The 27,593-nt window shown below is 41.2% G+C and overlaps 1 protein-coding gene across 5 annotated transcripts in view; it reads right to left on the reverse strand.

Annotated features, from left to right (window-relative positions):
* The window catches only part of LOC104022063 (uncharacterized), a 206,271-nt gene extending 179,549 nt beyond the window's left edge, over positions 1–26,722 (reverse strand). For all 5 annotated transcript variants that reach the window (XR_015700699.1, XM_087740363.1, XM_087740364.1 and 2 more), the window contains exons 1-4: positions 26,586–26,722; positions 12,449–12,583; positions 11,686–11,795; positions 10,131–10,235 (exon numbers count right to left, since the gene is read on the reverse strand). Coding sequence is in view for 4 of the 5 variants with exons in the window: in XM_087740363.1 (XP_087596489.1) it covers positions 10,131–10,235; positions 11,686–11,795; positions 12,449–12,583; positions 26,586–26,692 (457 nt within the window). In the remaining variant the exon portion in view is untranslated. The remainder of the gene's footprint in view (positions 1–10,130; positions 10,236–11,685; positions 11,796–12,448; positions 12,584–26,585) is intronic.
* Between the last annotated feature and the right edge of the window lie 871 nt (positions 26,723–27,593).

Genomic DNA, 27,593 nt, shown 5'->3' on the forward strand with positions numbered 1-27,593 from the left:
CAACATCAACACCTCAAAAACATTTCATGAGAGTAAAAGCAATCAGCAACGACATGTTAGACTAATGCCGCTGAAGCACAAACCAACAGTCAACTGAGCTTTGTTTGTGAAGAGTTCTCTTAGTATTTGTACCTCTTTGGAAACACGGGACACTCCAATCTCTTCTGAGGATGGGTGAGAAAGCACAACAGAAAACAGAAGTGCCTGACCTCTGACTCCAAGAGCAAGAAGGTTAAAGAGAGGGGAGAGCTATCGGTTGAGAGAAGAATAAGATGCATAGCAACCACCTCAAGTTCACTCTGCAAACCTCCCAAAATACAACAAAGATTAAAAAGATCTGCTGGATATTCTGCCAAATCGCAGTTAAAACCCTAGGTTACCCAGATGCTTTTTTAATGTAGGGGTTGCAGACAGGGCTACATAAAAACTGCACGAACTGGGTGTTGGCAAAAGTCTAGCCATAGTACCATGGGCTATTTAAACTCATCTGTATTACCTGACCTAATTGATTAGCTCAGACACCTCTGCACTGCACTGAAGCAGGCAGGCTGGATACCCAAATAAATTTGCCCACAGTCACACAGAGACCGGCAGGAGTCATGACAAAAGCATCCAGGTGTTTCTAGAAACTCGAGGTCTGCTCAAGTCCCCTTTTGATGGGGGGGAGGAATAAACGTACCTGCAAGCATCTCTGCACAATGGTCATCTTTGCTATGGTTTGCTACCACATTTCCTGAAGCAACATCAAATAAATGCTAGCAGCCAGAAAGCAAGTTTTCTTCCATTATTTTCTACTTTTTGCAGCAAGTACAAAGTAAACAGCCTTTTTGTACCAAAGACAATAAGAGTGAATTTGCTCTCAAGTGGTTATTCTTAGGTTCATCTACGTTTGACATATTTGTTTGCTCTTTCACTACTGCCGTCTGTCTACCTGTCGCTTTGTACTAATGGCTGTGAAGCCCAGGCACTCAAGAGCATATCAGCAAGATGGGCTGATTATTATATCCTGTCATATCTAGGTGAGAGCCAGTCATGATTTTTCAATCAGTGTTTTACCATTCCCATCTTAAAATGACAAAGCTTTTATTCCTCCTAGCCTTTCAGTGGCTACTTTAAAGGGCTTTTTCTCCATAGAGGTTCATATCTTACCGATGCTGAAAGGTGTTCCTATAGACGACACCGGCAAAGGCTAGGTGTGTGTGGAGAGAGAAGTGAATGCAGAGGGAAGGGCAAAGAAGAAAGGACGGAAATGTTGGAGGAAGCCCTGCTTTCGAGTCTTCCCAATCCTTCATAGGATCTTGCTTGCAACTGAAATTAATCTCTAACTGTTATCCATCATTAGGACAGATAATGTCATTTTATCTTAACCGTAACTTTTTTTCTTGAGAGATTATAGATAGCTTGGACCTTCTGCAGTGTTTTGTGCACTACATTTGTCTTTTGCAAGTCTCTGCACAGAAGAACATTCAACTCATCTTTCTCATGGGTTTCTAATCAGCTCCAGCTCTGTGACATTTTATATTTAGCTCCAATGTTACATCTGTATTAATTTGTGAATCAACCAGTACATATTTGTTTCTCAGATTATCAAGGCAATTAGATCACTGAAGTGCTGAAGGTCTCCAGCTATCCAGTGACACCAGAATCTGCTAAAAGGTTACATCAGAAGACTTAACCATGGCTAAAATGTCACTGAAGTTGATAAACTAATTATAGACTGAAAGAGCAAGACACCAGTGTTCTCCCCTTTTTCCTATAAGTAAGACAGGATGAAATCAATTGGTTTTAAGTAGTGTAGGACATCACAGAAAAAAAAACCCAATCAATTCAGTTCACTAACTATAAATAACTGCTCTGATTAATATACTAATTTTAAACACCAAAAGTCTGTTGGCATATTTTCCCTTGCAAATACTTTTGATTAACCACATAAAATTGCCTAAAGCATTTGGTTTATATAACATTCTTTATAAACTCAATTTTTATCCAAATTTGCTCCTGACGAAGCATGAATTAAAATCATGCAGTAAAAAAAAGCTAAACAAAAATCATCCACCATTTCCAAGCATAAGAAATAGGAAGGCATACTGAAGTACTTGCTTAAATAAACTGTACATATCTAGGGCTACTTCCCGGTTACTAAAAATGACCAAGTGAAGTGTCAGGCTCTTATGACAGCCCAAGGGAAGAGCTGGCTTTCTGCCTATACTTCTCTCTTGCTCCTGTAAGCTCTCAAGCTACTTTGGCAGAATTGAATACCCCCATCCCACTATTTCAGTTGATTCCTGTACTAATATTCTTCCAAACCACCCAAGTATTGTCTGTCTTTTGAAGAATTACGCAAGCCATGTTTTTGAATGGATACGAGATGTGAAATGGTTTTCGAAGTGCAAGGACAGCATCGTTCATACTTTCCTCTCTACTTTTTGACCTGAGCAGCATTATCTTAGTTGCCTCTGTGCTGACAGACTCCCTGGACTTCTGTGCCATCAAGGAAGCTTTAAGTGCTGTCAAGCTTTTGTACTTCTTCCGGAAGGGCCAAAACTGGATTTGTAGAGCTTGTGATGCTTCACAGGCCCCACCCAAGGCAGAAACAGGCAGTGCTGTGACAGCAGCTTCCAAGGTCACCAAGAAGCAGATTGCACAAGAAGCATCAGAACAAACGCAGCAGTGACAGCGGGACACCAAGTTAGGCCTGACAACTCCAAGCTGACAGAGGCTGATGATACACTGAGGATTACACTGAGAAATACAAAGGCTGCATTTGGTACGAACTCACCTGATGCCAGCGTGCTACAGGCAACATCAAAGAAGGTGAAGAGATGCAGACTAACAGGACTAACGCAGTAATAGCAGCAGTATCTTCATATGAAATAAGATACTGATTTTTAGTTAATGAGAGGGGAAATTTGAAAAGGTCATCCTTATTTTAGACTGAGCAGATTTCTAGATCTCCTTTTGGGTTGGCTTTCTTGCCTACAGGACCACTCTACACAAGTTAAGCATACAACTTGCTATGCCCTTCAAAGATGCATCTAGCACTTTTAGCAAGGGCAGAGCTGTCCAGCCAACTGAAGTAGGACTTTAAATCCCAAACCATCTAAAATAAGTTAAATAAAGGGGATTTTTCAAATGCACGTTGGGCAGTAGAACACTCTTAACGCTGAACAAAAATCACCTGAAGCAGCCTTTGAAACAGTTTTAAAGGAACTGTGAAATCTTCAGTGTTGGAAAGAATTACAGCAAAGAGAAATACTTACTGGATTCTCAGATCACTTCATCTAAATCAAGGGCTTCTGCATGTGTAATATGATCAATTTACATTAAGCTTGCTTAAAACCTAGACTGCCTGCTGTTTCATTGAATTAAAACAATTTGCTTTAGAACCGGCTGAGATGTCCTGGGTCACTTGGCTTGTTCAGCCTAGAGAAGAGAAGGCTGAGGGCTGACCTCATTGCTGAGGGGTGACCTCATTGCAGTCTACAGCTTCCTCAAGGTGGGCAGCGGAGGGGGAGGTGACCAGCGATAGGACACGAGGAAACGCAACGAAGCTGCGTCAGAGGAAGTTCAGATTCGACATTAGGAAAAGGTTCTTCACTGAGAGGGTGGTCAGTCACTGGAACAGGCTCCCCAGGGAAGCGGTCATGGCACCAAGCCTGTCAGAGTTCAAGGAGCATCTGGACAACACACTTAGTGATATGGTTTAGTTTTAGGTAGTCCTACAAGGAGCAGGGAGTTGGACTTGATGATCCTTATGGGTCCCTTAGAATCACAGAATATCTCAAGTTCAATGTCAGCAGCGACTGCTTCCTTAACACAACATCAAGCATTAGTTGCTGGTCACGAACAACCTGCCATATAAGGAGTAAAGACAGTAAAGCCCCTCATGCTGCTCGTCTCTCCTGTATGGTTCAAGACATGACAAACAGGAAGGAAGCGCCACAGTCTGCTCAACTTCTGACGAGATGAACCATGTCAACACACCTTGATAGCTGTGTTTGTTGTTTAAAACACACTCGCGTTTTCAAATTTCACTACTTGGAAGAGTTTTGGACACTGTAGTACAACAGCACTGTTATTACTTTGACAAGTACTAGAAAAGACGCTCATTACCACAGCCCCAAATGCAGGCACACAAGCGGTTGCACAACTTTGAAGTGCTTCAGCACATCCCAAGCCAACAGGATTGTCTCAAGCTGTCCAGAGCTCACACAACACCAGTGCTCCTTTGCTGCCATATAAAGGACTAAAAGCATCTACACCTTCATATTTGCTGTCAGCCAGTGCTTCTTAACCACAAGAAGAGAAGGGTATGGTAGCCAAAAGAAAAGGTATAGGACTGATGGATCATTTTTCCTGGGAGTTGAAAAGGAGCAGAGGAAGAACAGGAGGCCAGGTCCCACTAGGAACAGAGGATGATCACAAGGTTTCCTTCTGCCAGAGGAGAGGTACCTTTCTATCCTGAGCAGCCTACTCAGCCATCTCTGCTTGCCTTGCCAGGACTGGCTCACCAGCACGTCACTAGTGAGACAGAGTCATTTGGAGCAGGAGAGTGACTGTGCTAGGACAGGAAAAAAACTGATAAAGAGATCATGTGCACTAAACCAGAGCAATCTGAACATAAATTAGCTTTGTGCCATCCTCTTCCACTCTCCCTATGGGCTAATGCAGAATTATCACGTATTTCCTTCTAGTTCACACATTTTCATGTTAAAAATTCTGTCTTTGGTAAAACTGCATGGGAGGGACATAGGCAAAATATGAAAACAAAACACCAGAACCCCTGACAACAGTGAGGGCCTTGCTATCAGCAGCACTGCATAAGCACGTTAAGAATTAAATCTATCCTCACAAACACTCAAACGTTATCTAGTTCCACTAGGGAACAAAGATCCATGAAAACTAAAGACATCTCTACGGGTAACAGATTCACGGGAGTTTTAAGCTTGCCATTCACTATTTTAAGGGACCTATAAAGAAAGAAAATTTGTAGCACCGTTTCATAGATATATACTGCCCTGTAAGGCTTGTCCAGGTCTTCAGCCTCAAAGAAGAAAATATGCATCTCTCCAAGAGACCATAATGGCAGACAGGACATTAATCTGGAGTTTTATCAAATAACTCTTTGCAGGAAGACATATTTCCTAGAGGAAAATGGAAGGAAATTCTTTTTCACAGTGAATGAGAGAGTATTTTTTACTGCAAGAAGATCCACCAGACTTCATGCCATTGTAATCAATGGTTTAAAAAACAAACAAAAAAACAAAAAACATACCCACCTTTAAGTAGTTCTGTAGTGTAAACTGTGATCTACCTGGACTAGGAAGTGCTGACATTTTCATTTACTAGAATCTTTATATAGTTCAATATTTTAATAGTGTGTGACCACAGTTAAGGAAGAGATTGACAGCTAGTCAACGAACTGATGAATATCTAATAAGCATTTCATTTTAGCTACCCATGTTGTGTGCATTTTGCCTTTATATACACACATTCCAATGCTATTATCTTACACTTAATTACTTAGGTCTCAAAGCACTTTACAAAGGAATGAGCTATCATTATCAACATTTCATATACCAAGAAATTGAGGCATAGTGGTCTAATTTGGTAAAAGTTATTGAACTCATATCCAAGGTCAGTGGCAGGTGAAAAACAAAGCTCTTATCTCAAGTATCAGGCAAGTACTATATTCAGCAGACCACACTGCCTCTCAAGACGTGGCAAATGCTTCCCAGGCACGCAATCTTTAGTAATCTACATCAGCCCGTGTAAAAGAATTTAAAATTCCACCTGCATTACAGCAAGCATTACAGTGTAAAATTTAAATATATTGACACTTAACCTGTGAAACACTGGAATATTGTGTTCAGCTTTCTTCAAATGATTGATTAAGCTAAGATGACAAACACCATGTCATCATAAGATGACTTTCCTGACAAGTCTGCCCTGGTCATTCCTTGCCTGCTTTTAAACCTCTTCTGAGAATACTCATCTTCTCAGAGATGCTCAATTGTAGTTACTCTTTCCTAATTATGGTAGCCTCTTGCAAGACCTTTGCAATGCTGGGATTTTGTTTCAGTCATGAAATTATAAACCCTGTTCAGTTCTCGTTCTTGCTTTCATTTTAAGTATTAAAAACAGCAGGAGGCACTTGGTAAAACCAGCAATAACTTGGTGCTTGATGACAAAATGTTTAAGAGTCAAAACTAACTCCTCATTTCGCATTGAGCAATTTTACGTACACGAGGAGTAAATAAAGTTACCCTTGCTTGTAGAATTTGTAATGCTTTCACTAGCTGCATGTCCAAGTACAAGTCTCAGGGCTGAATTAAACAAACTAAATGAAATTAATTTACTTCCATGCCCAGCTCAGGTGGCTATCAGGCCTTGAACAAGATTACCAGGACAACTAGTGAATAACAATGAAACCAGCACTGCAGCAGAGCTTGTTCTTGGCGCTGGGTTTTACCATTTCTCTTTTTTGTTAGAAGTCTTCCCTCCCTTCCATTGGGCTCAAGAGAAACGGGAATCAACTTCCAAACAAGTTAAAAAAAAAAATAGAAAGAAATACAGCTTGGAAGTTTACATTGTAATTGATAGAAGTCTATTATTACAAGACAAATTGCAGCAGACAATGAAAGAGACAGCTCAATCTGTTACTGAATCCTTGTAATGGCTATATGAAGAGCTCGACCATTTCACTCATAAATCTTTCTTCTAAGTTTGTATTGCTGCTTGTGTGGGTAAAATAATAAAAATATGGAGTGAAGTATACAAGAGATGCAGTAATGCATTTCTAGTCACAATTACGTAAAGTTTGTTACAGGAATCATAACCCTTTCAGCATCTAATCAGAAATAATGTCGTGTTACAGGCTGCTAAAACTCCACATGATATCTTTAAAAAGTCATTAGATGTGATCATGCCAATTGTGAATAATCATCTCTGCTATAGATCGCTATGATGCACCGGGCTGTCATAAGTCATTCTCGACGATCTGTCACAAGCTTCTGCAGGACAGACCAGTGCAAAGCATGTAGCAACTTGGTTTCCAGGAGGCTGACCTACTTGCTAACTTAATGGCAGATATAAACGCAACAAACAGGAAAAGCCAGATTGGAAGATTCTCAAGATACATGTTCCCATTTATTTTTTAGAGTAACTGATTTTAATAATATTTTTATAATAATTTCTTGTCTATTGTCTGTGCATGGTAGCACCCAGCAGGGAGATCATGAGAGCCACTGCACAAGTGAAACTTAAGAATTAGCTGTCAATACTGAATGACAAAAATAGAAAGAAGATAAGCAAAGAGGTCAGAGAGGGGAGGATATAAAATGAGATATACATGCAACGGTTTCTCAAACGAGTGCAAGTCCAGTTATGAAACACCCATGGTTCCTCCTCTGTCCAGAGACAGACAGGAGGCCACAACACCAAAAGTGACAGAAACCAAGATGGCAGCTGAGGATGCCCAACGGGCACCTTTCTGCCAGTAGTTTGTGGTCTCACATCCAGTTAGAGCCTGCCTTCCCCCGCAAAGCCCCCAAGAGGGCTACCTGAACACTCCTGCCAAAGAGACAATTGAGGGATGCAGTCTAGAGGTACAAGGAACTGCGCCTCTGGACCAAAGACCGTCCCCTTTGACAGCTTCACATATAGTATAATCTTTTCCACTAACATTTTCTAGCACATGTTCCGAAAACAAACCATGGTTTTCCTGGCACTCATCTGTTCCACCAAGTCCTCAAAGCAAAAGATGCTGGTAGGAGAGGTTCCTTTTCCTGTGGGTTAAGTGTTGGAAGGAAACCAGTTTATTTTACAGTAAGGTTGCACCAGCAAGTAGGGAGGAGGGGACAGACTAGACTTAATGATCATTTAAGACCACAGTATATTACCATTAAGTAATGCAGTCACATTAAATTCAAGCTACTTTAAAAGAGCAATATTCCAACATCAGCCAGAAAAACAGAGGCTACAGCTGCTAGTTCCACAGTACATTTTCTTTAGTTTTGCTTGCAACAAATATGATACAAAACTCACAAGCATCTGACTGGAGACGCCTGCAATGGTTAAGAGGCCTTACACTCTAAATTACCTTGCTTTTGTTAGGCAGGTGAATTGTCCATAACATTCTTTCTGAAAGGAGGTTTTTCCCTTCAGAATTTAATTTATAAACTCACTCCTGCCAGGCTGCGATAGCAGCTACTGTATAAACCTGAAAATGATGACTACTGAAATTCCATTCAAACCTTAGGAATCAATAGAAAGCAGACAAACCACCAAGATAAAGTTCCACCCAACTGCAAAGAGCAAGAACTGCAGGATACCTCACATTGTTTTTACAGTGTCTGCACCAACCTGTGAAATAGAGGCCGCACAATCTCATTTCAGTTTGAAAATCTGACCTGTGCTATCCACATGCTGCACCCACATAATCTGCCTGTTGGAAATGCCTTCGTGCCGTAGGTATTTCCAGGCAATAGAAGGAGACTCAGAAGACTAGCAAAGACAGTTTCGAATTTGCTGAGACTTACACTGCATTTGGTGAAAGCTTATTTTATGGGCTCCTTCAAGATCCTGATCCTGTTTACCTTGAAGCAGCAGATCTACTGTAAGTCCGTAACAAAGCAAACTGCATTGGCGTCACTCTGGTTCATACCAAGTTACATACATAAACTTGTTGTTTCTATGGGCAGTGAAGAAATACACAATTACAGCATCACCCTTGGAGTCTGCTTAACTGAACTAATATTGTCTGAAAGCAGATGTTGGCACACTGTGGTCTGATGTCAGCAGAAGTTTCATTGTAAAGAGCTTTGCATTTTATTTAAATGCTTGCTTATAAATGAAAAATACTATCAATGTCCAGGCTTCAATGAAAACAACCCTGTTGCAACATTTGCTGACTTTCCGCATTTCCCACTTACCATGCCCGCTGCAACTCCAGCTGTGTTCTCATCTTCACTGAGGGAGGCTGCTACCCCTACGGACACAGTTGCTGTGGCGCAGCGAGCCCACACAAGACCCAGTCCGTCGCATAAGCCTTGGTGGAGCCCAGAGATCGGAATATGACAGAGGTCATGAAGCAAGCGTGAGACAAGCTATGTGTTGAGTAGAGAGCTTAGCTTTTCAGCTCTTAAAGGGATTGCTGTAAACAGTTGTGTACATTCCTTCTCACTTACACTTCATGTTAGACAAGGCAGGTGAGGATGTGAACATATTAGAATTTAAAAGCGAAAAACCTAACTATTCAAAAATCTGCCTTTCTTTGAACAAAACACAATGTGCTTCAGTTGAAAAAGAAATTATCATTTGTCTAATACAAAAGAAATCCTTCATCCCAATCACAGCCTACTCTGAAGGAATGACTTTCTCCCCCCCGTTAAGAAGCCAAATGGATGCAGTTCCATAATTTTGGAGAGCTTTACACAGTATGTGATGGTCTTATTTCACATAAATTACAAGACAACCCATTGTAGCTTTATCAGATTGTGAAACGGCGTATGAGAGAAAGATTCCCATTGAGAGTGGGTGATAGTCTAAGCCACATATAATTTAGTCTATAATATGCTGGAACACAGTTATTGAAATGAAAGATTGATGCATAAATCATTTCAAGAATACTAGGAAATATTTGGTAGCGATCTGCAAAACCAGCTTTCCTACTTTCAGATGCACCAAAAGAAATCCCATGAATAAATATATTTGGTTCATTTGCTACATTCTTTACCTACTGTCCAACCTGGTTTGATCAGAATTTACTCTCACGAGGGTAAAAGCAATGCTGAGAAATTTAGCAAGAGTGCTACAAGAACGTGCAAGTTCAGAAGCAATAGAAAGATATTCCACTGGACACCTCTGCTGATATTCAAAGGTATTATCCATTACAGAAACTCATCTGATATCAACCAAATTAATTTTTCATCTTGATTTGTTAAAATTTAATAGCAAAAAAGGCAAATTCTGGAAAATAAGAGAATAACCAAGTAACCAGTTGGAGCGCAGCAGAGACAACTTTAATTTTAAGTCAACGTTAATAAAATATTCATGTTTTAACAAATAGCGTTAAACATGCATTTTACCCAAACACCAGATACGTTTGAGACAATTTACATTTGACTCACCATACTGGCAGCGAGGACCCTGAAATCCTGCAGGACACTGGCACATCTGGGATCCTGCTTCAGAACATTTCCCTCCATTGAAGCAAGTGCCAACAGTGCACAGCACTAGTACACACAAACAGAATGGAACAGGGCGTTTTTTTGCTGGTTTTGTGCCAAGGATCCTCCAGAATGGTCTCTTCCTGTCATATTCCTGCTCTAACAGCAACTTCCAAACAAGAAATCCAGTTTTCATTTAAGTGGAAAGGTTAGACTGCAATAGAACTTGTTATCATGGGTATAACTACCATGTTGATATGAAGAAATGTAACTTGAATAAGACTAAGATAATGCAGCTTAACCTGAAGATGCTTCAGAGGCAGAAGACAGTTTCTCAGGACTCAAAGCACTACCTGAATCCAGAATGAAAGAAGAGATGAACTGCTAGAGAATAGTTCAGCAATGGTTAAGAAACACTGGTATACTAAATGATGTTATATACGTCCAAGGGAATTACAATACTTCCCTTCCTCCGAGGCAGAACATTATTTATTTACAATAAGTTAAATTCCACATACTTGAGCCAAACTTGCAAAGAGTATCAAATATAAAAGAATAACTCAACTACTTCCGTGCCTTAAAGAATTCAAAGCAAGTCTGTACTGCTCTTTCAGAAAGAAAATAATTTTATAATGCATTTAAGCACCAGTGGCAATAAATCCCTTTACACCAGAGATTAAAATACAGACTGTAAATATATCTTTGACTTCTTACAACAAAACAGGTGCATGCTAAATATGTAGATTCAAGCTGAAACTAACAGGAATACCTCTCAGGCTTGTTTTTGTTTTTTGAATACAAAGAGACAATCATAAAGGCAAGCTCTCTGAATGCAGCCCTCAACATGGTATGAAGATAAAAAAAAATGCATAGGAACAGATGCTAACTTTCATAGAGAAAATACAATTACTGACAAAACAGTTACAAACCTAAGCAGTAAATTGCTATCTTCTACTCATGTCTTGTTAACAGTGGCTGAAGTGCTTCCTTACTATTTAAATTAAATTCCATCTTTTAGGAAAACATCCAATCACGATAAGAAATTACTGATAGGAATAGGTTCTCAACAGGTGGAGAACCGTAGGGTAGAAACACAATTGCTTCAATGGCAACAGCAGCAGTGAAAAAGCCAAAACCAGTCAGACTCCGCAATGAGTGCTACGTCCAAGAAACAAATGCCTTGCAGCAGATTTCTTTGCATAATTTGGGTAACAGCAATAAGTTTGGTTGGCCTGTCAAAGCCAGGCTGGCACAAAAATGCTGCCACGACGACAATCAGAAATTCAGTTTCCACTGTTTAGATTAAAAATTAGCGATACTTGGTACTTTTATGACAGCTTTTGTATTTTTAAAAGAGGTTTCTTTCCCCATCAATAGATTACCTCTTTATAACTGGAAATCCCAGTTATAAATAGCAAGAAACAAAATCTATCTTTCTGGAAGTAAGCATCAGTAGGAAAGTAAGGCCTAAGGATATCATCTCTCTTGGTTTGTCACAGTTTGGCTACCAACTTACAGTGCAAACAGCCAGGTTCACTGTCATGTTGGACCCATCCAGGGCAGCACTTGTAGACGGTCTGACGCTCCATTCTGTACACCTGCTTGTAAACTGTGTAGTACCCAGACCTTTGAAGAGAATAAGTTTAAGAGAACAATCACAACTTTTATTCCACTTATTCACCTCTCATCAGTAACAAACTACTCATACATCATATTTGCTATACATTTTTTTCAGCCCCTATCGGTAGTTCCTGTTAAAAATGAAGCAAATATATCAAAATGCATCCTGGTAACATCCAATAGCTCTAATATACTATGTTCACATATTTTCTGATGAATTTGTATTCAGGCTAGTCAAAGGTGAGCAATATTGTTTTGCAATCAATTTGGGTTTTAGCTGTTGGGGGAGTTGGATCTCCTCCCATCAGTTCTAAGCACATGACAGAAATAGAAAGAAGTTCAATTTTTCAAAGTAGATGACTTGACAGCTGGACTTCACCTGAAACAGGATGAGATAGGAACATTTTCTGATAATACAAAATTGTGATCTAAAGCCAGCCAAGACGTTCATGACACACCCAAAACACAGAAAAAAAAGACAGACACATTTCCCGCTCAGTAATAACAGACTTGAAGTCTCAGCAGGACGCAATATATACATAACTAAGTCACACATATTTCAGATGAAGTAGTTTACAACTTCTCTCTCAAAAAAGTTATAAAGAATTTGCACTAAGTTCAATAACAGAATTCATTTATAACGATAGATAATATATTACCTTCTCTCGTAGCCCATGCACCACCTCCTCCCTGTGCAACCTTGTTTCCACATCTTGACCATACGACTGAAGGCTTGAACACATGGCTGCTGGTGTCCTACCAGTGCCAACTCAAACACTGGACAGACATTTGGCCTTGAGGGAAAGAAAAAGATATACTTTATTATTTCGAGCACAAAATTTAGAAGTCTGGAGAAATATACATACGATTATGCTATGTGTAACAGTTAATAAGTTTGAAACAGATTTCATATTACTATTTAAAAATACTGCAGTTCTGTGACTTTTTTTCACCTTGAACTGATCAAACGGCTAAAAATACAGTATCCATAAACACCTGACAAATCACGATCCCACAATTTCAGAGCGGCAAACGGTCCACAGGCATTAATGGAGCCAAGATTTCATTAATGTATTGGTTGCACAAGTCACGAGCATGAACACATTCCTGATGGCAATTTTTACATGAATGGCCCAGCCAGCAAAACGCAATTGTACTTTGTTCCCAGAAAATGAGAGCTAAAGTGCTGGAACAGGATTTGCCCGACGACTTGGCAGACGCTCTTTGCCGTCTCTCGATAGCACCAGCCTACAGTAACCCTTTCAGGCGAGGCACTGCCTGACAAAGGATGGCGACTCAAGTTGAGGAGCAGATGACCAAGGTGAGGGAGCCTGAGAGGCTGTTCCTACACCAAGACCGCTAGAAGCCTCCCCGCTAGGTCTTGTACATGCTACAGCCCCGATTCCAGCTGACGTGCCAGGGTGGGAATCAAAGACTTAGCAGCTCTAGGTACTGATCTCCACAGCTCAAAGCTACTGAATAGCCAGGCTCCATACATACAGAATGAAAACACAGCACCTGCCTTAGAAAACAGTACGTGAACTGAACGAAATACACAGTGAAATTCAGGCTCCACGCAAGTCAATGGAAGCTGTATTGTTGACTCAAGGGCAGACAAGATTTATCTAAACTATCGCTGTGGAAAACGTATATTCTGTAAGAGCCCCCCTTTGCTATCAGTCCCCTCAGGGAAGCACACGAAATTCGTAAGAGGAAGTAGCTTTGTTCTCTGCTGATTATTCCTAAAATAACAAGACCAAAATAAAAGTGTTGCTTTGTAGGATGATATGTAATCTTCATCCTGCTACCTAGCCCTAGTTACAAAAATAGCAGGATTTCAGAAGGTATGGAGGGTCAAAAAAAAAATTACATGTTGATGGTTTTGCAGAGATTCTGTCAGCCTTATTCTGATTTCTTTGACCCGGTGTAAATTCAGAAATGCTGCATGCCAGGAAACAACTGCATAAAACATGCAAGGTCTACCTAAAGCCACAGAACATGGAGGGTTTTGTTGTCTTTTAAGGCAGAAGCCTACTGTAACAAAAATGAAATTTTTGAGTAGTTTACAGATTGTTACCATAATAATTAAATCATCAGTTCCCCAAGACAGCCTGCTGTAGCTGATGAGGCTTTTCAAACTTGAGCCTCAATGACTAAAACCCAGGAGGCAAACCGGGACCCTGTACACCCGCCCTAGTAAATGGTAAACAACATTCGGCAGTTGTGTCATACTGGCTAAGCAGACAAGTCCGGCCCCAGGTTTCAGTTTGAGACCCCTCTTCAGGCTAGAGTAACAAAGAGGGAGACGTACTCACACGCTCGTTTCCTCTGTCAATCGACAGAGGTATGAATGTGAGCCTGTGCTAGAAGACGGGGGTGTTCACATTAATAAGATAGATAACTGTTCTAGCCCAACAGCTGCCTGCCAGTTACCATTAGTTACACTGGATATTGTTAGTATCTCATTCAAGATTTACAGTGCTTTTTATCTCAGAGGCCCAAAGTACTTTACAGCTCCCCATTATGGCTGAGCACCATGCAAGGTAGCCTTTCTAATAAAAAGTACATCTTTTATCTGCAGGTCTTCAGGTAGTTTACAAACATCATTAAATTAAGCCTGTGCAGAACAAAAAAAATACTATAAGCGTGATCATTTTTACTGCTGAGTTGAATACTTGGAAGAAACCCTGCCTGCCTAGATCAAATCCACTCCACAAGATTCCCAGTACTGTGCACAAGACCCTCAGTACTCCACAGAGGCCAATGGTCATGCAAAGCACACCCAGAACGGGAAATCCAGCCAGGCCTTCCAAAGGTACTGCAGCTCGCCAGCTGAGGGGAATACTGGGGACATCCTCTCACATTTGCACTAGAAAACCTTATCTTGACAGAAATTAGCTTCCTGACCTAGTATGCCTATTTCTCCCAGGCTTCGGAGGAACTGCTCATCTCCATGGTCCTAAACCACACTTGGCAGTGGACATCCCTCCCACGCTGCTACATGTTCTTTCTCCTCCACTGCCGAGTCCATTTTCTATATTGCCCCTTATTTCCCATTGCTTGAGTTCGCCCCAGCTACAGCTACCAACACCATGAAGCAAGCCAGAAGACAGCAGCAGCGTCGTTTCAGATTGCCTTAAACTCCTCCAGAAGCCACCCTTCCTCCACGTCCCCATGTCGTCCCCATTACTTCGCAATCCTTCCCACATGTCCCAGCTACCCCTTCCTCTCAAATTACCTCACCATTTAACATATTTAGCTTAAATTCACAGCAATTGTTCCCAAACCATTCTTAGCGCAAAGTCTGCCGTTTGTTTCACATCCAAAGGAGGTCTTTGTATGCCCAAAATCTTGCCTGCTTTTTTTCCATTACGTCAGTTGGTCTAATAAAACCCTCGCCTTACTTAGCAACCATGCCTCACTTAGCAGGCTTTTTAAAATGACTCTCCCTCTAGTGAATAGAACATCGTGTACTGATAATTCCCGCATATCTCCTTTTATTAGAATTGCCTAAAACTTTCCAGATAAAGGTACATTCATATGCATCGCTCTTCCATAAATAAAAGAGAGAAGCTGACAATCGTTGTAATGACATACCGAGCCCATCCTATAAATTCTTACTCATGTGATATTGCCGTGTTACCAGGAATAGCTGTATTGACTTCTGTGATATAGTTAATAGGAACAAATGGCTCTCACAGAACAAAACAAGCCAGCAGCATAAAGTCATAGGTTTATTAAGATTTATTCAAAGTAAGCCATTCCTCCTAGATGCCCTTGGGATAATTTAAAGGCAGATATCAAAACTTCTCCTACACTATAATTAAATTGCAGCAATTGCATAACATGTAATCCTCTGCTGGCAAAGCTGAGAAAAAAACCATGCCCTCTCCAACAATTAGCCATCTTCACAACTCCCCCCCACACAGTCAACACACCAGTCTTTAAGCCATCTGACTCACTGCTCTTTGATAGGTTACTTACAAATTTAAGAACAGTTTCTTGAACAAGACTACAACTACTGAAAGTACAGCCTTGTATTATGGCATTCTCTTAATTAGAGGCCGTCTAAGACTAACCTGAAACCTCAAGTGGATGTAATGGTATATTTAGAGGAGGAGAGCTCCATTTTCACTCCCATGCCCTTTGCATTCAGAAAATATTTCTTAATGGGAGTTTAAGTGTTAAAACAAGCAAAACGCACAAATGTATATTATGTTCTACGATTTGATTGATACACCAGTCCTTTAAAACCTTTTTATACCGATGCTCTCTGTTAGCCAAGACTAACACGAAGGCTATTATTAGCTTGTCAATCTGACTCGGGCGAGACGGAAAGCGCTCTTTTAATATTTGCATTAGGAGACTGCCCTTTAAACAAAGACATCCTACACACTTCCAGCTCCAGACTTAAGATTCTAATGAACAGATAATTAGACTAACGTGAAGCGAGAGCAGCCTTGGCTAATCATATGGCTGTGATGCCTGTGAAGCACTGCACAAGAGGAAAAGTTTAAAGAAAATTAAAAGCATCTCCGGGCAGGATATAATTCATTCCCGTGTTTAGAATTTAAAAAGGAGTATTTATCTTCATACAAAAATACAGTCAAAAAAAGTACCCACGGAGGTCTATTAAATACCAAGACAGCAAACCTGGCTCAGGAAGTCCCTGAGCCTTGAGTTATTGAGGCCGAGGCAGTTATTCAGGCCAAGTCTCACTGCACGCTCACCCTTTTCTTACTCTCCTCACGAGCCATTTGCTGCCCACTCCTGGAAGCAGCTCACGAGCTCGATGAACTCTGGTCTCACTCACCCAGCGTTTCACAGCATTTGGACATACAGACAGCATCCTTGAAGTCTTCGGTGAGTCACAGGCAATTGTGGTCATTCATCCTGAGCTGCAATTCTACGTCTTTCACCTCAAGCTGTCGTCACCACCAGTATCACCTCAACTGATCTGCCCTGAGAAGGGACTGCAGCCTTCCCACAACTCATGGCAGAGAACAGACGATAGAAACAGCACATCTACAGTCTCCCAAGTGAGCGTCTCTGCAGTTTTATCCTTGCCCATGATTCTGCAAGTCTGAGAAGGATATCAGTGCAGCTACCTCTTTTACACACACTCACCCAAGCATAAATGATTTTATATAGCAATAGATGGACTCTTATGATGCACATGGCTTTCACATAGCAAAGGAAAAGAGTTACAGGTACAGGCCATCTGCTTGTGGGCACAGAGAGGCAGCTTTCTGCACACACTCCTGGCACACATGGTCCAAAAGGGGCAGACAGAGGCGAGGAGAAGGCACAACAACTGAACACACAAGAGCTAGAAAGGGAACAGCTCCACCATTTCAAAAGGTACATCATATCTCTGTGACAGGGGTATTTTCTTATTCTGCCTAGCACAATCCTAACACCTGGCTCTTTGAATGACAATTAAAATTAAATCACTCATTCTATCAATCCATTTTTTTCCAGCTCAAATCAAGAAGCTAAAGGTAGGTAGATTTAATGGTAGCGAGAGAGCAAACACACATCAAGATATCCCTAAAGGTTTCTTTCAGCAGTGCAAACTTTAAATCAAAACATTAATGACTATGAAGCAAAGAATGATTTGGCTGTCTGATTTTAGGTCTTTCCACAGAGACTAAGTGAATGACACCACCTTCTACAGTAAGCCAGAAGGCTGTTAACATCTTCCTAAAAATGAGATGTTGTAGCCTGCGTTGCCTCAGCTGAAGAATTTGCAGCCTGAACACTATTGATCTTCCCATGAAACAGTCAATAGATGAAGCCTGCCATAAGAAGTGACTTGGTGGTATTCTGTATTTTCAAACCAATAATTGGTCTGTGCTCCTTCCTTTTATGCCATTATTAAAGGTTTAGAAAAGCATAGTATAAATGCTTTTCCAGATTTCCTTTGAAAAGATCAAATGAGAACTTTCCTTAAGGAAACCAAGATTATGGTCAGGGCTAAATTCTCCACAGCTGTGATGACAACCAGTGGTTTTGCTCTAGAGAGACACGAATGTTGATCAGAACATAGTTGTACATTGCTACAGTGGCTTTGGCTAGAAACTTCTCAGGCTAGACGACTGTCTGAATCTTCTCACACCTCCAATCACCCAAGCAAAATATCCCCAACTTCTTAGAAAAGAGACCTCTAGAAAGGCAGGTTGGCACCATGCAGAAACATGCTGCCTTGTAGAGGAGAAAAGGTCAGCAACATGATGTTGTATGCAAACGGGATGTTGATTAAAGGTTTGCCATAAATATCATCTCAAGTGGAAAGGAGAGAAAAGCAAATTTCATCTGAACAGAAAAAAAAAAGACATATTAGGAAATAGTCCACAGAAACAAAAGGTCCAACAAACAAGCTATATATATTCATTTATGTAGAAACAAAGATAAATTTTGTCTCTAGATATATATTGCTTAACAGCAACAATAATTCACAAAAGGCTGGAATGACAGAAGAGGCTTTTCTTCCTTCTTAAAGTGCCAAGCTCTCCTTTCTACCCTGAATTATTATTTTAAGGCTCATTTCCCCACATTTCCCAGATAAAATTAATCAGCACTCCCAGAGACAATTAGGACATCCTGCTCCCTTGACCGCTAATCAATCCCAGCTCTCTGCTGATCCTGTATCAATATTTGTGATGTTTATATGCCCTTTGGGATACGGATTGTAAGCACCAAGCTCATTTAGATTAGGTCTCATTATCACTACTATTCTCTGGATCTGTGGACGAAGGTCCACCACAGAAGACTCTCCTAACCCCACAGGTTACTAATGCACTGCTGTGTCTTATTCACATCCGCTCTCTGATTAGATGGAGCAGCTAAATAACATGAGAGTTCTTTCAGCCTTTGTGCACTGCATCTAAATTAAGAGCAAATCAATATGAGATGATTAATTACACACTCAGCTATTATAACAACAATAAGATTTTTAGTTCCTACTGCTATCAAAGTTCAGCATCTGTCGTTTAGCTTCTATTTAACTATCTTCCTCCCTCCCCCAAGACAGAATAATCTATTTTGGTTAGCAAGAAAAGCAGAAGATAAACATGCACATCCAGATCATTTAACTATGATTTGCCAAGTCACCTTTTTTTTTCCATTTTAAATCAAGGAGTGATTTTTTTAATTTTTTTTTTTAAATAGTGTCACATAGCCTCAGTTGCCAGCAGCATCCAGTTTTATAGTTTCTTCTACTGGCTGACCTCTGCAGGCACTAAGTGGCTTCTGCAGGATCAGGTAAGGCATCAAGCAAAGTACAGACCCCCAGGATGGCAAATACAGTATCACCACTTTGGCATACAACTCCGATAACCTCCAAATACCTGTCTTCATTCATGTTCAGGGAAGCATGTGCATTACTTTTATTTACTGTATCCAAAATAGTTGATTATCCCAGAATATGGCTCTTTGGCATGAATCTTATTGTAAACAATGAAAATTCAGTACCAAAATAATAGTATAACAACTGCAGAGACTACCTGATAGTAGCATCTTCTTAAGTCCATTATCTCTGTTATTGTTAGGTGCCTTCTGCGCACCTCCACAGATTTCTACGCTGGGGTTATTTTTAAACAAATGACTTCAAGAACAGCATCCTGGAGAGTGTCAGCATCACTGCCAGCAAGCAGGCCTGCCGAGACTCACACAGCACCAACAAACCCTTCTAGCATGCAGACTGCTCTACAGACAATTTAAGGACCTTTGTCCCAAGGATCCAACTCTGATGTAATTAGAAAACCATATGGGAGGTCGCATATAAGGAGGCTAAGAGATAGTTTGCACATACTCATTGTTAAGACAAAGCAAATAGTTTTGTCTGAATTCTGGACGATTGAGTGTTAAAAAGATGTGAAATTATAAGAAGAAAGCCTCAAGTAGCAGCAGTCATCTCTAGATGACATTTTGCATTAACTACACCCATCTCAATTATCACTCCACTGCCGAAGAGTGACTAATAAAAGCCACACCAGTAAATCTGCCAGGTACACACACCTGAGCTTCTGCTGGCAAGAAGGCACAAGAGGACCTGATGCTAAAATATTAAAATAAAAATCACTGAAAAATATCATACCACTTGTGTCATAAGGAGAAAAAGCTCATTTTGGTTTACAGCAAGTGCCACATTGCTGGACAGTGAAACTAGTTAGAAGGTAGTGAAATCCTCAGCTTCAGTTTGGCAACCAGCATCTAGGAATTGTTCACTGCTTTTGTGGTAGATGTCAAATTTTAACAGTTTAGAGCCAAAACCTCTTTTCTTGAAAGCTTACTTTTGAAGTAACATGTAACATATGCAAGAAAAGTCCCTACATGCCAATGTTCTAAGTGTTAAAATATTCCAAGTCTTTTACTCCCCTATAAATCCTTAGCTGGATACCACTGATGCAAATGCCCATTTGATTTTTTTTTTTAAACATTAAGCAATTTTGGCAGAGCTAAATATTTTATGAATTCTAGCCACAAAAACAACATGGCAACTAACAAGCATGCATTAGTGGATTAGTGTTCAACAGTGGTAAACAGGGAAAAAGCCTCACCAAACATTTGTATCTTTCAAATTAGAAACTTATGCTGAGGTTCTAAACAACCCACAGATTCCTGGTGTTATTTTACAAACAAAAAAATAAAGCTGGACAGGCCTTGCCTCATGAACAACACAATTATAAGAGAGAAGTTCATGCAACCGTGTTTTTGACCACTGATGATGCATCTGTCAGGCAGGGAGAGCGATAGCAATTACAAATAGAAGGATAACTGCTGAAGAGTATTGTAAGGGTTGAGGTGTATGGAAACTCATTTCCTATATGGGAATATTCTCGCCTGAAAAGACTAGGCCCAAACTACATAAGTGTTTTGTAATTTGAGGTTGTTTTTTTTTTTTTGTTATAAACCAATACAATGCACCTTATAAAGCCTCCTCCGCAGGCATAGCCCAAGATATTATGATATATTTTCAATGTTGAATTTATTTGTGTACATAAAAACACAGTCTGGGCATGGTGTTCTCTCCTAAGCAACAATCTGAGCCAAGTTCTGCTCTGACTTACAAAAGAAAGGCAGGATGGCGTTTCTACAAAAGAATACAAAAAAAAGAGCGTCAGCACTCCGACTTCAATAACACTTATCTTTTCACACACGAGATCAAATATTCATCCATAGGTCAAAGGCACTGAGAGAAATGCAACTAAATGTACAGCTCAGCTTGTGTATGCATTACACCTGAAAGCATACACCTGCTTGCGCAAAAGGCAAAAATCTCAAGTTTACCTCCGGAACAATTAATGACTAGTTTTAAACCAAGACCAGCATGTAATCCGAAGTGTAAAACCAAGACTACATATGTTCAGTCTGCAATTTTAAAATGCTTTGATTTAGCAGTAATGAAAGGAAATTTCTTTCTCCTCAGAAATAAACTAAAAGCAATAGATTTCAGAGAGAACGTAAGCAATAACAGGCTTGAATTTCAGAAGGAGGAAATCTATTAAACTGTGTTCAAAGAGAGAAGGTATTTAATTGGTGAATAACATGAGCCTGCAATATGGTCTGTTAACCCTCTGAGAGCCAAAGCGTCGCTTCCATCAAAGGAGGTTCTGCTGACAAGTCATCCAAAGACTAGGTTTTACATTACCAGATAATTTTACCCTTCCGCACCAGGAGGTTTCTTCAAATTTATTAAAAATATTCCATGTTCTTTGTCCTATCTAGATCATGGCATGCCTAGAACTATGATAAATAAGTAGTGCTAGATATAAACAATGCAGAAGAAAGAAGACAAAGCAAAAAGCAAGCTGTTTTCCTAGAAATCAGAAATACTGCAAACACTTGGTACATGCACATAATACATGTATGCATAAATAACTAAACTATATCAACATTTTGTAACGCAGCACAATGAAGCCTAAAGAAACGCTGACAAGTTCTCCCCTCTTAGGGTGCATTTTTGAAGAGTAACTTAAGAAGCCAAATCCATTAAAAGTGAACGGGAGCAGGGGCTTACCTACCTTAACCTTGCAGATTTAAGACTCATACAGTATTTATAAGCTATTGTGATTATGGGTGGCAAATTTCTAAACCTCTTGCAGGTACACTATGTGATGTCTCTGATACGAAAACAGATACTTAAAACTGGAAAATATTTTACAGTCAATCACAAGATCAAGCTCATCTTTCATAAATACGGCAACTTCAGGCTATCACATTTTATGACCATGTATTTTCAGCCTTATGGCTATTTCAGAGTTTAGGAGGAAGTCTTGATCTCATTTCTCTCCTGAAGAGCAGGAAAACATCATAAGTCAAGAAAAGAAATACAGCATGATGACACTCATTCATTATCTTTAAGTCTCCTGCCAATGAATATACTGGGGGAGAAAAGAGCCCTTTACCATCTGTTTAAAGACTAAATTCAAATTTAATTTTCCTCTAGAAACTCTGAAACAGGCTTTAACTGCAAACTCTTGAAAAACATGACTCTGTGTTATCACGCTGACCGGCATGAGCTCTATCTGGTGGCAAGATACTGTAATGCACAGGCTAGAACGACTTTTTTGTTCAGCATGATGTTCACATTCACAAAGATGAGAAACACCTCAGTTTTCAACATTTATTTTTCTTTCCTAGCAACGCCTACTGGATATTAAAAGGACTGCGGGGGGCGCAGAACAGGACAAGACTGACATCACTTTTATGCCAAAGCGTTTAAACCATGCTTACTAAAAATCACACTATCCAAGCCTCAAAGGCTGGAGGTAGCTACCATTCAAGAATACTGAGGGTTTACTGCAACCAGATTCTAGGCAGACAGGACTGGGAAGTACTTGAGGTTTCAGCTGAAAAAAAATTTTTAGGTAAAATTCAGTAGTCTAAATCAGAATTTGGCAGTGACTCTGGGTTGCCGGCATCACTTCAACCAAGGTTTAAAACAAGTCGATAACAAAGACTTAACTTAATCATAATGTAAAATACAAATTTAAATACACCACAGTGGCAAATCAGGTCCTTATTTTCATTAGGAAACCTGCAATATTTTGTTAACTACCAAATCTGTGAAGATACGATATCCCATTCGGAGAAATGGAAGGCGATTCTACTACACTACTCATTTCTGCTCCAAAAACTAAACACACCGCAAGCCCTTGTTTAACACTAAGAATACAAACTTTGCTCACACCTGCAAATTGGCATCACTGGAGGTGAAAATACAGTGTATTGGCTAAACAGCCAATATACTGAGACAATTTCTCACCAAGAAATGATTATACAACCTACTTTTCACATCATTTGGACAGTATTATGACAAAACTCCAGGCTCCAAGTTTAAGCTGTATTGCCATATACTTTATAGAAGCTTTTTTTTTTTTTTTGCATTAATTTGTTTTCTGCACTGCATTCCAACATATTCAAAATGACATGCAATTTGTTCCACTGTAGCAATCAAAATTCAGATGCCTCTCTTTGTATGGAAATGCTTTGTACACCAGTAGTTTATTTAGAAATACATTCCATCCTCAAAAAAGTGGACTTCACCTTTTTAATGACACCTACTTGCCTAAAAAGAAGTTATTTATATTACTTTGAAATATTGTCCACAACCACACCTGTTTGCAGTGAGACACAGTGCAACACTGGTCCTCTATCTCTGTAGCCCAATCACTGGTTCAGTCAAAGGACCACATTTGGTTGAGTGTTGCAAATGCAGATACCATCTGAATGCTAGATTTTGCTATTGGGAATACAATTTATCTGGAGGAGCACAAATAAGCCTACAGTGCCCCACAGAATCGAAGAAGCTGGAAAACAGTTACTCAGCCAGGAATCCAGCTCTAAATCCAGGTGTTCCTTGGAACGTGACCAAATTTACTTGCTTATGGATAGAGTAAAAATATGCAGCTGCAACATTTGAGCAGTCAAAAAAACCTAAAGAAAATAGTTTTATTGCAAGATTGTGACTGCATCCTCTAAAACCCAGTCAGACCCTTTACATGTCATCCTGGACCTGGAAAACCACAGAGCAACTCAATGGGCTTAATGTTGGCAGGGACAAAGTTTATCTCGTGACTTTTTCAGAGAAGTCCTCACTCATGCGTCACTTGGGAAGAGAAGAATCCATTCTCAAGCCACGTCTCAGTCCCAACTATGAAAAGTAATATTTATGGCACAAATGGGGTTCCTAGCACATACCTCATAACCGCTCCTGCCTTTTGCTCTGTCCCATATAGCTAACTATGAGCAAACATCTGTACTTCTAAAACTTGCAGTGGAATGTTTCTCTAGGAGAGGATTTACCACTTCTGACAGCAACTCAAGCCCTCTACTCTTAGGTCTTATTTCTGCACTGTCCCACAACTACCTCCAGCCTTCCGTGAAGCACGATCCTGAAAATAAACTCAACACGAGATAACCACACTTAGAATGTCATTATATGCCCTAATTTTGAACTACAGAGCTCACTGCAAAGTGATCTGCTAAAAATGTGCTTTCTGTGACGAGAGATGGTTAATTCCTCATTTCAAGGCCTAAATAGCATGCTTTTCAATGAAAAGTGCCTATTTGTTCTCTTGGTCCTTCCAGTGTTCTCTAAAGTTCTAATACAAGATCATCAAGGGCTAATTGTCTGGAAACGTAGTTGATGGAAATAGCTAGTCATCCTATAATCTGTTCTACATTAAATCTCCTCAGGGGGCTTGGAAGCAGAATACCAACATCCACACAGATCCCTTGCATTTTTAGCTAGCAGCAAATACTCAAGTTAGCAGCAGAACGAAAACAATTAGGAAGAATATCAGCCACATAAGATCTCAATCAAAACAACAACAGCAAACGCTAAAGGAAGCACCCGGCACGCTATGTTCCACGGGATACATCTGTTGTTCTTATCCCACTGACTGGAGATGACCAATGTCAAAAGAACAAAACAGAATTACTAAAAAAAGGTGATTGATGAAAAGTGTCCTTTTGGACATTTCACTGTTCCTTGGTGAAGGCTGGCAGGCTTACTCCTAAGGAGTAATGACTCCTGGTATTTCTGTTTACATCAAAGGTAAAGTCCCCAAATAGCGTAAAGTAAGTTGGGAGTAATACTGATACTTGCCCTAGCTCAAGAAGAGCAATAAGAATTACAGTAATTGCAGGAATATGCCTCTTGGGAAAAGCACCCAAGGCTCTGCCACAGGTAAGAGGCTTTGGGTGGGTTTTTTCTGATTGCCGCTGGCTAACAGTGCATTGCTGTACCCACTGACTCGAGCCCAAGAGTAATATTCTCATATAGTTCCATTTCCAGACGGGAATGTTTCCTATATTCTTTCAGAGACACTACCTTTAAAAAGGTAAAGGCAATCTTTAAAACGGTAAAAGCAAAGAAAAATTGTTTGGAGGCAATTCGCAGTTAATACCACCTCCAGCTTCAAAAGTGCAGAATCATAGTTATTACGGGTATGCCAAATGCAAATAGATTAATGCAGGCTAACAGCCTTCTTCCTCATAGTAGAGCAACTGCTTATAAAGAGAGCAAGAAACATGCCTGAAAGAAACACAGAGCACTTTTAAAAACAAGAAATGCTTTACCAGAAAATGAACTTGACTTCTCTCAACATTGTGATGTATACTTAGTGCTCTAGCAAAATCGAGTCATATAAACCACCTTAAAACCACTACTAGTAAATACATATATTTACATGATATTGCACAGATAAGCCAATGAGCAATAGGCTTAGAAATTTCAATGTTGTGACAGAAGAAATAACTAAATTGAAACCAAATACAAGACAAATTAATTATAAAAGGATGGGATGAAGTTGATTAAGTCAAAAAAAATAGGAAGAGCAAAGAGGTTAGAAATCAGGGTATACACGGACATCTGAAAAGGCTGTTGCCAGGTTGCTTTGGGGGGTGGGGAGGGGGGAACGGGCATGCCTTAAAAACACAAGAGGAGCTTTGCAGAGAAAAAGGTGCCCATCACAAAGAAGGGAGCAGTTTCCAGCAATTTTATTTTCTATTTCAATGAGCAAATACTTTAACCGTAAGATTTTGTGCGTGCTGTCAGCTATTCTACTTCAGAATTTGACCAGAAAACTACCTCTTGACGAAAACGTTACACTGCATTTACGACAAAGGACATTTGTTGCTCATGCCAGGCAGAACACCTCACAGAAACTTCCTCCCGCATGAGCAGCGGAACGGCTGCATGCGGCCCTAACTCCTTTGTGTCTGCCAAGGAGCTGTGCTTACAGCTGCGGAGGGATGCTTCCCATCGCTCCCACCGCTGCCTGCTCGTGGTCCCTACTCCTCCTGACTAGATTTGCATTTTATTACTCTGATTTTTCTATTACTGTTCTCCACCAGGTGAAGCTCACCGTAACCCCTCAGAAAGCACGGGCTGGTGCAGCCGTACAAGGCTCAGCTCTGCCGCCCGTTCGCTTTTTTCCAAGTGAGAAGGAAGAAAGAGACTCAGCGATACCGATGCACTCTCTGAAGCTCCCTTCAGATCTCGAATCAAAGCCGAGCAAGCCCGCCCGCCTTCCCTCCGGGGTGCAAGTCTCACGAGTAACCATTCAAAACCAACTCCAGGGATCAGAAACCTGCGCGGGGCGGGGGGGGGGGAACCTGGCGAAGTTAAAGGCGCACCCAGCTAAACTTTCTCTGTCGCAGAGTTGAACCGCGCTCACCAGCGAGCGGGGGAACTCCGCCACAGCACCCCGGGACCCTGTCCCCGCCGGAGACAAAGGCGGCGCGCCCGGGCGGTGCTGCAGCCCCCGGCCCCGCCGCCCCACTCACATGCCCCGCTGCAGCCGCGGCTCCGTCGCTCCGCTCGCCCGGGCGGCCAGCGCCCAGCACAGGCAGAGGTAAAGGTAGAGGCACGCCGGCCCCGCTCCCGCCGCCATCGCCCCGCCGAGGGAAGGGATGCGGCGAGCGGCAACAGCGGCGGCAGCAGCCCCGGCCGCCAGCAGCCCTCCAAATCATTTAAAGCGGCGGCGAGGCGCGCCACTGGCTGGGCGGCCCCGCCCCGCCCCCGCCCCGCCCCCGCCGCCTCCCGCCCGGCACCCGCAGCGCTGCCGCCCGCCTCCCGCCCGGCCCCGGCGGCGTGCTGACCGCCCCGCCTCGCCTCCGCGCTGTCCCCTCGGGTCCCCTCCTTTAAAGGGACTTTCCTGCGGGTCCAAATTCCCGTTGGGCACAACGCAGAGAGGTGGGGCTAAGGAGGGATTTGTTGGCGCTGAGTAATACATGAAGCTACATGCAACCTCATGTTCCTGACGGTTACCGTTCTGGAGCAGGGCTGGCCGCCCCCTGCGCGCCCTCCCTTCCTCGCCAGGATGCCAAGCTGTTTCTGCTCTACTGAGAGAGATGTATCTTGGCTTCTCTTTTTTTCCTCTGGTCCTTCTTTGTTCTGTGCGTGATGTCGGCTGCCATCGCATCTGAGCACTTCAAAGAGGTAACTGTGAAAATAAAGGCATTTAACATCATGAGGGAGGCATAACACCACTACTGCTGAGAGGTAGTGATAGCAAGAATGTAAAGCTGGGAAGCGAGGAGTGGTTTCTTAAATCCCAGAGTTGCACACTATCCTCTAGACCATCCATCCTCTCCTCTTCAGGATCTCTCCAGACCTTTACTGCTGTCAGAAGGCAGCTCTTTCCCCTTTACTGGCAAGAGAAGGGAGCCCAACTGACCTGGAAAGGGAACTGCGCATAGTAGCAAATAAAAAAATGGGAAAAACACACCTTAAGCATTTTATGGTCTAATGTAGGACTCGGGGTGCATTGCACCATGATTCTCCTACCTCCA

The sequence above is a fragment of the Nipponia nippon genome, unplaced genomic scaffold (assembly GCF_047370975.1).
Source record: "Nipponia nippon isolate SJK-2023a ecotype South Korea unplaced genomic scaffold, ASM4737097v1 scaffold_7, whole genome shotgun sequence".
NCBI classification, from domain to species: Eukaryota; Metazoa; Chordata; class Aves; order Pelecaniformes; family Threskiornithidae; genus Nipponia; species Nipponia nippon.